This window comes from Anabrus simplex, chromosome 5 (genome assembly GCF_040414725.1).
Source record: "Anabrus simplex isolate iqAnaSimp1 chromosome 5, ASM4041472v1, whole genome shotgun sequence".
NCBI classification, from domain to species: Eukaryota; Metazoa; Arthropoda; class Insecta; order Orthoptera; family Tettigoniidae; genus Anabrus; species Anabrus simplex.
In genome coordinates, this window is record NC_090269.1 from 85122439 (window position 1) to 85134893 (window position 12455).

The following is a 12455-nucleotide window of genomic DNA, read 5'->3' on the forward strand; positions in this document are numbered from 1 at the left end:
ATGAAATTATTTCAAATATTATTATATGCTGTGATATATGCGATATTTTTTCTGTCGGAAATGGATTAACCTAGACAATAGTCAAGACGGTAATGGCGGCAGCTTACTTGAGTTGGGAATGCAGAGACGCCCTGAAGGTGGTATTCCCCATTTTCACACCAGGAGATGGTGGGAATGAACTTTATTTAAGACCATGGCCACTACATTCCCATCCCTAGCCCTTTCCCACCCTTTCGTCGTTGTGACCCTTCGATGTGTTAGTGCGACGTTAAATCAGCAGCAAAAAGTCTCACCAGACATCTGTTAAACGATGTGTCCTACAATAATCGGGTAACGAATACACGTTTTGCAACCTTTAGACCTGACGTGCTCACGCTGGGCACTCCATCCCGCGGGCGCCCAGTACTGTAAGTGGGCGGACTGGCAGGCGATGTGCGCAGCGTATGGTATTCAATCATAGTGACGTTGTCACAGGCCGTGAAGTGTGGGCAAAGCTCTCCCACTCTCTCACGATCACTGCGGTGATACCAGAGTTCAAAATGGAGACAGAACATAATGCAGGGGGGCAGAAATTCACGTAATGTTCAATTTACGTTGTAAGAAATAAGTTATTACAGGTTATGTATTCTGACCGGATGCAATTCTCACTATTAAATATTAAGAGATTCTTTAGAAATATTTCCAGTATAATACGCAGTTAAGATGGATAATCTGTGATTTCTGGTTGTTTGGGTTTAAATTATCTGATAAACTCACCAACAGTCTAATCATACTTACCGCGAATAACATCAGTTGGGTTATTTATTTCAATTTATCTCTATTTATATTGTTGTTGCACTTTAACATTGGATAGTAAATATCTATGTCCTCACTCGTGATGAAACTCTCTCTCTCCATTTAGAGGCAAGTTATGCACTGTACGCGTGTTCAATTCTAAATAATATTTTCAGATATCCATTGAACAGAGAAAGTCACAGAACACTACAGCACTGCGCAAAATCAAGCAGTAAACTTGTTGAATTATGTAATTGTATTACTTTTTGCTTAATTATACTTTTGTTTAAAATGGAAATACTGCTTTGTCCACCCGAGGAATTTGTAAATCGTAGCTTATACGCTTAAACTCTGTACCTGTCTAGACTGTACAGTTTTCTTTGAATGAATAAATATAAGAAAATAAAACTGGTTGTTTATATCGAGCGCACTATAAATCAATCCGGAATATCTTGAAAAGGTCAGGGTTTCCTTTTGCGATTTTAGCGCTTTGTTTTAAATACTCCAACCCAATCAGCATTTCACTGAGTAGTGGAGAAGAGCTTCGTAATCACAAGTGAACGTCAATGCTCCCTCCTTTCCCTGGAAAGCATGTTCGCTTCATTGTGGCGTATGCTTATTACGCAGGCTGCCCGCATTTATGTCTCGCCAACCCGGCCGCACTGGGCTAGCCTCAACGGGAGCCCAGCTGTGCACCTCTGGTTTAGACTATATATGCCGGAACTGAACGTTTCATTCTTGAATCTGCAGGGCAACACAGTTTATCCAAAACTGTTAAGTTTTTATTTCAAACGTGGCAACACTGATTTCCAATACGTTAAACCCGTGTTAAATTTGGCAAAATTAAATTTCTGAAATTATATCTGAGACCTCTTTAGATAGAATATTCAAAACTGAAGTTGACTTCTATGTATTTTAAGTTCACTGACCTAGAATTGAATGACCCTTTTGGTTTGAATATCATTTATGATTACCTTTCCAACACAGCATTTTCTGTAAATAACGCATTTTATACAAAACTAATTAAGGTACTGAGAATGCAGGTGTTTCAAGGAAAGCAAATAATAATTGAATTTATATAAAAGTGGAAATCCATAGCCTGTTTCCAGTCATTCGACCTGGCCAGAAATGCAATGAATGAAGTCCCCATCTAGCGGCGAGGGTAGGAATTGTGCCAGCTGCCGAAGCCTGTTTCACTCCTCTGGGGCAATGATGAATGACTGGCAAATGAAATACAATGAAATGAAATGATACTGGAGAGTATTGCTGGCTAAAATGTGGCATAGAAAATGGAGTACCCGGAGAAAATATTGTCGCGCTTCCGCTTTGCCCAGCACATATCTCATATGGATTGACCGGGAGTTGAATCACAACACCCAGCTATGAGATGCCGGCACACTGCCGCCAGAGCCACGAAGGCACCAATTTATTTATTCATTTATATATGACTATAATTTAATAAAAATAAAAATCTTCTTTGTAGATTGATTTTTTAACTACTGATTTACTAGTTTTTTCAGGAAATTCGTAATTCCTTTGAGTTAAAATCTAAAAATATCGGAATATTTCATTTTTGAGAACGTCTGGGGAAATATATTCTTACATTCCGGCGTGTTTACCTATCTTCTGCAATTGAAAGAACCTCAAACCAATAACATTTTCTTTATAATAATTTCGTGTGGCTATTTTTAGCCGGGTGCAGCCCTTGTAAGGCAGACCCTCCGATGAGGGTAGGCGGCATCTGCCATGTGTAGGTAACTGCGTGTTATTGTGGTGGAGGATAGTGTTATGTGTGGTGTGTGAGTTGCAGGGATGTTGGGGACAGCACTAACACCCAGCCCCCGAGCCACTGGAATTAACCAATCAAGGTTAAAATCCCCGACCCGGCCGGGAATCGAACCCAGGACCCTCTGAACCGAAGGCCAGTACGCTGACCGTTCAGCCAACGAGTCGGACAACATTTTCTTTAACCATCTACGTCAGGAACTCCCAACCTCTATACAATATACATGAAACACTCAATCCGAATTCACTTCCAACCGAAGTGCGAACAACTGTATCGATTTGAAGTTAAGAACACTAGTTACCGGACACCTTGTATGTTTCATTCAGTAGTGTAAAAGTCTTTCCTCGTATACAATAAGGACGAGTGTGTTTTCCCTATGATTGGCTGGGGACGTGCGGTTTGTCGAGCGCCAACCAAGGGCCGCATTATCACTGTTTGCTACGAATACATTACATCTGACTGCGTGGAATATGCTAACAGAAGCAGAGTCGTGGACAAAGTAAACTGAGAATTGAATCAACCTCTTTACACAAATAATATTTAAATATATTTTGTGCTGAGTAAAGCTTGTCTCCAGCCGTCTAGTAAATATGCTTCTGAAAACCTAATTTTGGAAGGTAAGTGAATTTTGTAATCCACTTTCTCCGCGTTATTTCAAGTTGACGAGTTTTCTCTCCAGTGAGATATTTGGATTTGTTATCTGAGCAGAAAAGGAGAGGCCATGTGCTTGAGGCGAAATCTTCAAAATCGCGTACAATCACTCCGAGAATTGAAAAATACCTTACAAGTTTAGTCCTTGTATTGTGGATGTGTGAGATAAAAAAGAAAGCAAGGTTATCAATCGCTGTGTGAATGCCCGATTACCGAGCATGTGGGGTCACGTAGCTGTCAGCTTGCATTTGGGAGATAGTGGGTTCGAATCCCGCTGTCGGCAGTCCTAAAGATGGTAGGGCCTATTCCATAGTTTTCCATTTTCACACCAGGCAAATGCTGGGGATGTACCTTAATTAATGTCACGGTCGCTTACTTTCCACTGTACGCCCTTTCCTCTCCCATCGTCGCCAGAAGACCTACCTGTGTCGGTATGACGTAAATACAACTATTGTAGATGAAAAGTATGAATGACCGATTATGTTTTTATCCATAGCAATGATCCTTGTTGGAGGGACCTAATTTATACAGTTCACTGCAGGCTAGAGCATGTTTCTTGCTTTCATTGACCTGTGTAAACCCTATCCTTTTTATTTGACAGTATCCTAGTAAATTGACGGAGGTATGATCGATGCTAGTAATGCCATTCCTAACTCCTGAGGTAAATGATGTGAAAAGGAAGCCGGTTGTTGCATTCATTTCAGAGGTACTGGCAGAAATATATGTAATAGAAACTTATGGCTCGGCGAGGAAAGCAACGGGAAACTGCATTACTCCTCATTTCCTTCATACGCCTCTTCAATGATGCCTATGGATCCTATATCACCTGACGACTCAGTTTTTGGGGATCAAAGAGGCCTTCGGACTAAGTAGGCTACTCAAAATACGGACAACAGCTTATTGAGGCTATAAATAATGTTTAATCGCTTTCAATTAATTTTGAACAACGTTTTTCACCGCGTTGCTTGTGTTCTGTACATTCCGTACAGTTTACCGAAGTTTCGAATATATTCCAGTATTCTTTGTCAAGGCGACTGAAATACCCCTAGTCCATAAGAGGTAATCAATCTCTCAGGCATCAATCACACTATGAGAGTGCTTCCTGACATTGGCCTTAGTGTGATGATGTCGTTCTACTCTTATTGTTCTAAAATCTCGACGTTATTAGGTTAGCGAGGACTAGTGCGTATACGATTTTCAGGCCCTTCATTACCTTCACTATCTTTTGCGAATACCCTAATTTTTTTTACTCTATTTCATTTGTCCCTCTGATCATGGTTATGCAAGGATGGTTACCCAGTTGTACGTCCTCTTAAAACAACAATCACCACCACCATCATCAGTTAACTACATTTTTCTTAGCTTGCAGTTCATAAATTCTAGATTGCCTGTTCCTGTAGGCTTTTATCGTTTATATATTTTATCACATAATTGAGTTTAGCAAGAATTACTACAGAGCGATGACAAACGTTGGAAGCTGCATGTCTGTTAATATTATTGGGCTGTATTCCTAAACTCGGTTGAAATGTTACTTGAAGTGATCCAGAATATTCTATATCTGCAGAGAAGGATATATACGAAGCACGAGAATCACGAATATCTGAGGAGAAAGGAATTCGAAATGCACAAATATGATTACTAGTATTGAGGAGGAGATTGTAAAAAATTGAAGAAATAAGGAATGCCAATAAGAATAATTTCTTAACAATAAATACACAAAACTTTTTCTCGGTCCTCAGAGACAGGCGCTGCTCTTAACAGACGCGATTAAATTGCATTTCATTGAAATTCCTTAGACGTCGGTACGAAAAGTGGAGGGAACCGAGGCTGGAAAAAATAGAATTTTCCCCTCAAAATTAAATTTACTATTTATATTTTAAAACTTATGGAAGCTTAATAATGCCGCAAATATCAAGCTCCTAACAGATCTTCTTCATTACTTTTCAGATCTTCGTATTTTTATAATAACAAATTTGTTTCCAATTCATATGCAAGGTACCGCTGTCTAGGCGAACAGTAGGCTACTAGTAGTATCACTAATGTCCGGCTACCTGAATGGTCAGCGTACTGGTGTTCAATTCGAGAGGGCCTGGGTTCGATTTCTGACCGGGCGGAAGATTTAAACAGATTCCTACACATAGAGTTGGAGTCTAACAAAATATAGAGCCGTAAGACTGGTCTCAATCCAAAGTTCCTACCCCCGGTAAAGGGGAAATATCCAGCAGGCGGTGTAATTGTACACGTTGCCCACTTTACAGTACATGTAATAAACTATATTCGTTTGCTAATATCAAGTTGGCTGCATAATATCAATTTCCAGAAGGTGCTGTAATTGTTCGTGTTGACCAATTTAGCTGAAATAAACGGCATTCGTTTGAAAATCAACATTTGGCTACATAATATAAACAGGAGTTTATTGGAGGCGTCCTACTGTGCAAAATTTCATGCAATTTTTATTTTTGCTGGGTTAAGTGGCTCAGACGGCTGAGGCGCTGGCCTTCTGACCCTAACTTGGCAGGTTCGATCCTGGCTCAGTCCGGTGGTACTTGAAAGTGCTCAAATACGTCAGCCTCGTGTCGGTAGATTGACTGGATCGGAAAATATCACCTTTGGGACCAAATTCCGGCACATCGGCGTCTCAAAAAGCAGTAAAAGTAGTTAGTTGGGCATAATACCATTATTATTATTATTATTATATTATTATTATTATTATTATTATTATTATTATTATTATTATTATTATTATTATTATTATTATTATTAGACTTTTTTTACTTGTACAAGCTGCTTTACGTCGCACTGAAACAGATAGCCATTACGGTGACGATGGGACAGGAAAGGGCTCGGAGTGGAAAGGAAATGGCCATGGCCTCGATTAAGGTACAACCCAAGCATTTGCCTGGTGTAAAAATGGAAAACCACGGAAAACCATCTTCATGGATGCCGACAGTGGGGCTCATACTCACTATTTCCCGAAAACTGGATAAACGGCTGCAGCTATCGAGCTCGGTGTGTTGCCTTATATCTCGATCTGTCAGTAGCAGGTGTAGGATAGAACAGTCAGGGTAACGAAATGCGGTACGATAGGAAGTCCTTTGTGGCTCCGGTAGCTTGGATGAATCGTCAGTGAAGTGGCTTCCAGTTCAGAGGTATTTAGCTTCCATTCCCTGTTGGGCAGGGAAATTTAACCGCATCTGGTAAATCCCTTTAGCTCAGGGGCTAGATATTCATGTTCGTCTTAATACAAATTTTCATTTACAATACATACAATCACACTGCAAACAACACAGGAACACGCAATAGTTAGTACAGTCCTTCACACAGAGTTGGAGTCCGGAAGGGCTGTTAAAATGGACTGACCCTATACGAAGTGTCGATCCTAGGTAGCTGGGAAAACGCTAGTGAGAATAAGAAGGAAGTTACTGATGGACTTCGTTTATTTAGGTATCAACATCTGCGACATACTCCCCTTAAGCGACTAGGTGTTTGGGGTGAGAGAGTTATTGCCTACTGGGTGGCACGTGGGACGGTTGTTTGGATTACAATAGGTGTCCATACACACGCATTCTTTCCTCGGTAAAATCGGGCGTGCTTGAGACGTGCGAGGGAACTGCGCGTAGGAAAATCTGTCTTCTCCCATACACAGTAAGTAAATTACAACGGAATTTAGCACGTGATATCGCGGCCCGCTCCATTTCCGAGCGAAAGACCGCGAGTGTATGGTCGAAAACTGTCATTTAGCATGTCATCTAGACTGGCATGTTGTCATGTCCAAATTTTCAGCGTGACTAAGTCGATCCTATGGCGACTGCAATATTCTGTGTATGTAGAGTCAAAACAAGCGTGCTGACTAACGACATGGATGAGAGAAAAAGAAAAAAAAAACATTGTTGCCTATGCCGTAATTGGAACTTTTGAGGACCTATCCATCAGACGGCAATACTGTCTTAAAGAGTTTCATGCTCTCCAGTAAACTATAATAGATCGGAATACCACACGTTTCGTTCATTCTGGTCTTCACTAGAAGACCACTTTTCTTAAACTTCTCACATCTTTATAAGCTATTTCCTGAAAGAGACCCTCATCGATTGAATTTTCTTGGAAACGTTTGAGTCAAGTTACGGTAAAACTCAACCATTCTTTAGATTTTTGTTCACATATTTCTTCGATTTCACTTTCCACAAAGCTGGATGAGACTTGTAAATCTCAATAAATTCAGTAAAAAAATGCCTTGTTAGCATGACGAATGTCGAACATTCTTCCACTTCACAGCACACGTTAACATAAACAACATTTAGCACGTGGCATGAGGCTACTTAGCGTCTTCACTCGCAGCACGCGCCATTCGAGGGAACTGTAAGTCAAAATATCTCTCCGAGTTCTATCTTGACGCGAGGCGATGCCCCACTGACAGACACAACTTTTAGCGTGATTCGATTCGGGACACGCCGCGATTTAACGGAGGAAAGAATGTGTGTGTATGGCCACCTATAATATCAGGTGAACATTCAATTTCCAAAAAGTTCTATAGTTACACGCATTGTCCAGCTTATATCCATCAAGCGGAATTAGTTTGCTAAACATACCTATTTAAAAATAATACAATTTGCTTAACGTCGCACCGACCCGGATAGGTCTTATGGCGACATTGGGAAGGGAACGACCGTGGCCTTAATTAAGGTACAACCACAGCATTTGCCTCTTGTGAAAATGGGAATCTACGGAACACCATCTTCAAAACTGTCAAAACGGAAAACATTCACCTTTGTCTTCCCAGAAAATACAGCTATAAATACACTCCTCATACACCCCTCATGATTTTGGCGTAATTTTTCCTTAGACCCTTTATGTCCAAATGGCCTGGTCAACAGAGACCTCACAGCGAATCCAAATCCAAATCACTAATGCTGAGAGGCAAAGGAGATACAGATAATTAATTATTAATTGATGCTATTGGTTTTACGTCCAACTAACTACTTTTCACGGTTTTCAAAGCCGCCGAGTTGCCGAAATGTAGTCCTGCAGGAGTTCTTTCACATTATAGTAAATCTACCGACACGAGATTGGCGTATATGAGCACCTTCAAGTACCAGCAGACTGAGCCAGAATCGAGCCTGCCAAGTTAGGGTCAGAAGGCCAGCGCCTCAACCCTCTGAGCCACTCAGCCCGACAATGAGATATGGAGAACGTCGTAAAGTGCGGAGAAACGATCACGGATGCCGTGCAACTAGCTACGTCAGGTACTGTTGATCGACCAGAAGAACGTTGCAGAGGGTGTACAGGCTAGCTGCTGTTTGGCGCTATAACACCAAATAGCCCTGGTCTGTGTCAGCAACAAGGCCTACCAATATTGTTTCATACACTTTTGAAAGGATTTGACGAAGGATTTCAGCATGATAATTGAACGATTATATTTTTTAAATATTGTATCATAGCCATCAATATTCAAAACAATCAATATGCATCTGTTATTCCATGAATAATTCATCATAGTCAAACACGCAACGAGATAAATTAGCCACGAGGCTGCATCGTGACAAAACACAACTTCTCAGCCATTTGTAGTCGTGAGTTGAGTACAGTGAAGAGGAATGCTTCAAATGGCACTTAGCGTAGCGAAAATTTAGTGGTAATTCCAAACCATTTCAAATAAATGGCACAATATTACAATTCTATTGAATTGTAAAGCGTAATACTGCTCTAATCATAACCATATTTAAAAAAAGTTCTCAAATACATCACTCCAGGTCTAACCTCACGTTATTATTATTAATATTATTATTATTATTATTATTATTATTATTATCATCATTATTGCAATTTGCTTTACGTCGCGCCGACACAGATGGGTCCTATGGCGACGAACGGATAGGGAAGGGCTAGGAGTGGGAAGGAAGCGGCCGTGGCCTGTAAGGTACAGCCCCAGCATTTGCCTGGTGTGAAAATGGGAAACCACGGAAAACCATATTCAGGGCTGCCGACAGTGGGATTGGAACCCACTATATCCCGGATGCAAGCTCACAGCCGCGTGCTCCTAGCCGCGTGCTCCTAGCCGCACGGCCAACTCGCCCGGTGGCCGTAGATGAATCGGGTTAGTAGCTCCCTGCGTTGCCCAAGAATCTGCACTAGCATTTGCAAGGGTTCTGCTCTCTTTGAAGGTCAGGAGTAGACTATACATACAACATTCTAACGATAATAACAATTTTCTAAAATAATCACCTCTTCGCTCCTACTAATTCGTTTTCCATTATAATGCCGTCACTGTAACACAAAATGCTCCTGCTGTTGGCAGATCTATTTATAGTTCGAATTTGGTTTTGATACGAAGTATTGTTTCCAGAAGCCTATTACTGCATTCACATCCTGCATTTGTGCGGTGCATGTGTTCGACGACTGTTGCCCGGTTTGGACGTTTATTAAGGGAAAGTGTCTTTACGACCATATTGTTCAATATCACTGAACTGTAGCAAATAGCGCACTTTTAGATAAGCGAATGTTAACCTACTTTGTAAAATTTCAGGTTACGGACACATTTCCAATAGTTACATTTTACGAATTATTTCTTGAAGCAGTACTAAATTTCACAATTAATACTATAATATGCACAAACTTCTACACTATAATTTTTATTGCTTTGGAACAACAAGTAATGGATACATTCATATTTAAATTTTTTATATATTTAATTTTTTGTGGCGGATAATTATTCTACAGTCATCGAAAATATCTTAACTAAATCCATTTTTGTTTACAAAATAAGAAATGCCAGTAGCCTTGGAAGAATTGCATACTAACGTCGAGCATACCTTTAGAGATATACTGTAGTTCCAAAAAAATGTCAATTTTACCAGGAATAATAGAATACCGGAAACATTCTGAAACTATTTAAACTAACTCTGAAGGAACGTAAAAATTATAAGCAATATATATTTTTTAAAGAATGATCCCTCTATACATTGGCTTTAAAATGTAAGAATGATCCTTTTGGCCATGTTTTGTCTTCTAGTTACCCTTTCAGCTGCCGTTGATAGCAAATAAATGGTAGATAAGGGAAACAGATCCTAAAATAATTGTTTATACCATTTTTTTCAGGCTAACTTTTGTTGAAAGAGAAAATAATTTTTCCTTACCTTGACATACTCCCTTGGTGGCTCCGCGGTGTGGATATTGACATACGAGACCTCTCTTTTCGTCGCACAGCGAGGTACCGTCACACTGTTCGCCTTGTTGGTGCGCGCAGATCGGACAGCATCCGCATCCGTCCCGCACTACGGACACGTCCGGCGGGCAGGTTGGCGCGCGCGACGGGCACTCACAAGGGTACGTACAGTGCGACCGGATCTGGAACAGGAACGTAACAGCGGGACATAAAATTACACATCTTTTTGAAACCAACTTCAACGCTAAATTTCTGGAAGCTGTCTCAGTAGTTTTAAGAGCTGATGACTGATTACAAGAAAATATATTTAGCTCTTAACTGACCACATTGACTAGAAGGAATGTTTTCATTAACAACAAACAAATTCATGAAGTAATGCTTTAGAAGGAAAACATGTGTAAAATATCCTTTTATCCACCCGACGGGTTCGCTTTGAGGTTTGTGCAGATGTTTGAAGTACGAGCTGTTATAACCCCTTCTGTTTATGCAACTCTTCCTACAAAGCGTTGAGTGGATAAGTGATGCTCGGCTGAATTCTAAATAGGGGCATAAAATATGATATCTCGGCGCATAAGGGGTATAACCCAATCGCATTTTCATTTTATGTTTAAAAACTATGTTTAATTCACTGTTATTGCAAATAAAACACATTCATTACAAATAGAAGGAATGCAATTATTTTAGTAACGCACACAAAAGATTTTCAACATATTACATTAACTTTACAGATATTTTATCAGATACTAGTTCATGTTCTGAGAAAGAATTGGCACTATTTTTACATAGACAGGAAACTGACCTCAATTCTTCGTAGTACCCTATCCCACACTTAGGGCAGTATTATGAATACAGTTAAATAATAAAAACACAATCTGCTGTTTAACAGGACAAATCACTTTTGTTTGTTAGAACCTGTTCTCGGAAATTACATTTCATCATCAGTAACAAATTATTTCTTTCAATATGTTACAACATACCTGAACACACACTGCCGAGAATAAAAACATTCAACATCCACAAGGGCAAGGTCATTCTATTCGCAAGGAATGTGACAGGTAATTTCTCATTGCAGGAGTATATTGTTAAACATTCAGACCAAATGAAACAAATGTCACAGTAAAGGATGCCCAAACAGTCGCGTCAATACACGGTTTACCCGCCTCTGGCGGTAATGCAGGCGTGTATTCGCGCATGCAGACAACCATGAAACTGCCGAATGGCATCCTGCGATAGATTGTCCCAAGGATCTTGCACCTTGTGATGTAATTAGGCAATGTTTCTTGCAGGGTCTGGAAAATGCGTAACTTTCCGATTCATCATTTTCCATACGTCTTCAACTGGGTAGAGATCCGGTGATCTTGCTGGCCAGGACAGTTGTTGTACACCACGTAGAGCACGTTTCGTCGCAGCGGTTTTACGTCCACCACTTGCATACAGGCAGAACCGACTCTCGTCACTGAAGACAACAGAACGCCATTCTCCTCTCCAGTCGACTGTTTTACGAGACCAGAGTAGCCGTGCTTGGCGGTGTCGTGGTATCAGTGGCAGCCTGGCCAGAGGCACACGTGACCGTAATCCTGCTCGAAGCAGACTGTTCCCAACGGTCCTTGGTGACAAAGCAGGTGCAACATGTGACCGGATTTCGTTCCCGGATGATGTTCGGTCGGCCACCGCTGATCGCACAATGCGTCTATCTTGACGTGCATCAGTAATACGTGGACGTCCGAAGCCTGGTATATAGGTATGAGAATGTTACACAGACTACCACTGAAAGCAGCGACACACTACCGATAAATTGTGCGCAATATCTGCAGTAAACCGTCGATACGTTCATCCAGTTTCCTGCAGGCCCACAATGCGACAATGCTGCACTCGTCGGCGGGGTATGCTTGTAACCTAGAATGAATATTGCAAACACTGTTCAGCACACAACAGAGTGCACACGGAAAGGCCTCTGGGGCCATCTGATCGCCGCATCTGTGACAAATGAATCACTAATGCACACACAAAAAACCAGTACTCACACGTTATACCCTGGTGCCGCTGAACACAGTCCTTGAGGATGATGCATGTTTCTTTCCGGCA

The 12455-nt window shown here is 40.9% G+C and overlaps 1 protein-coding gene across 1 annotated transcript in view; it reads right to left on the reverse strand.

Annotated features, from left to right (window-relative positions):
• Positions 1–12455, reverse strand: part of Ccn — a 1015103-nt gene that overhangs the window by 638685 nt on the left and 363963 nt on the right. The window contains exon 2 of the mRNA XM_067148009.2: positions 10342–10552. Coding sequence (XP_067004110.2) covers positions 10342–10552 — 211 coding nt within the window. The remainder of the gene's footprint in view (positions 1–10341; positions 10553–12455) is intronic.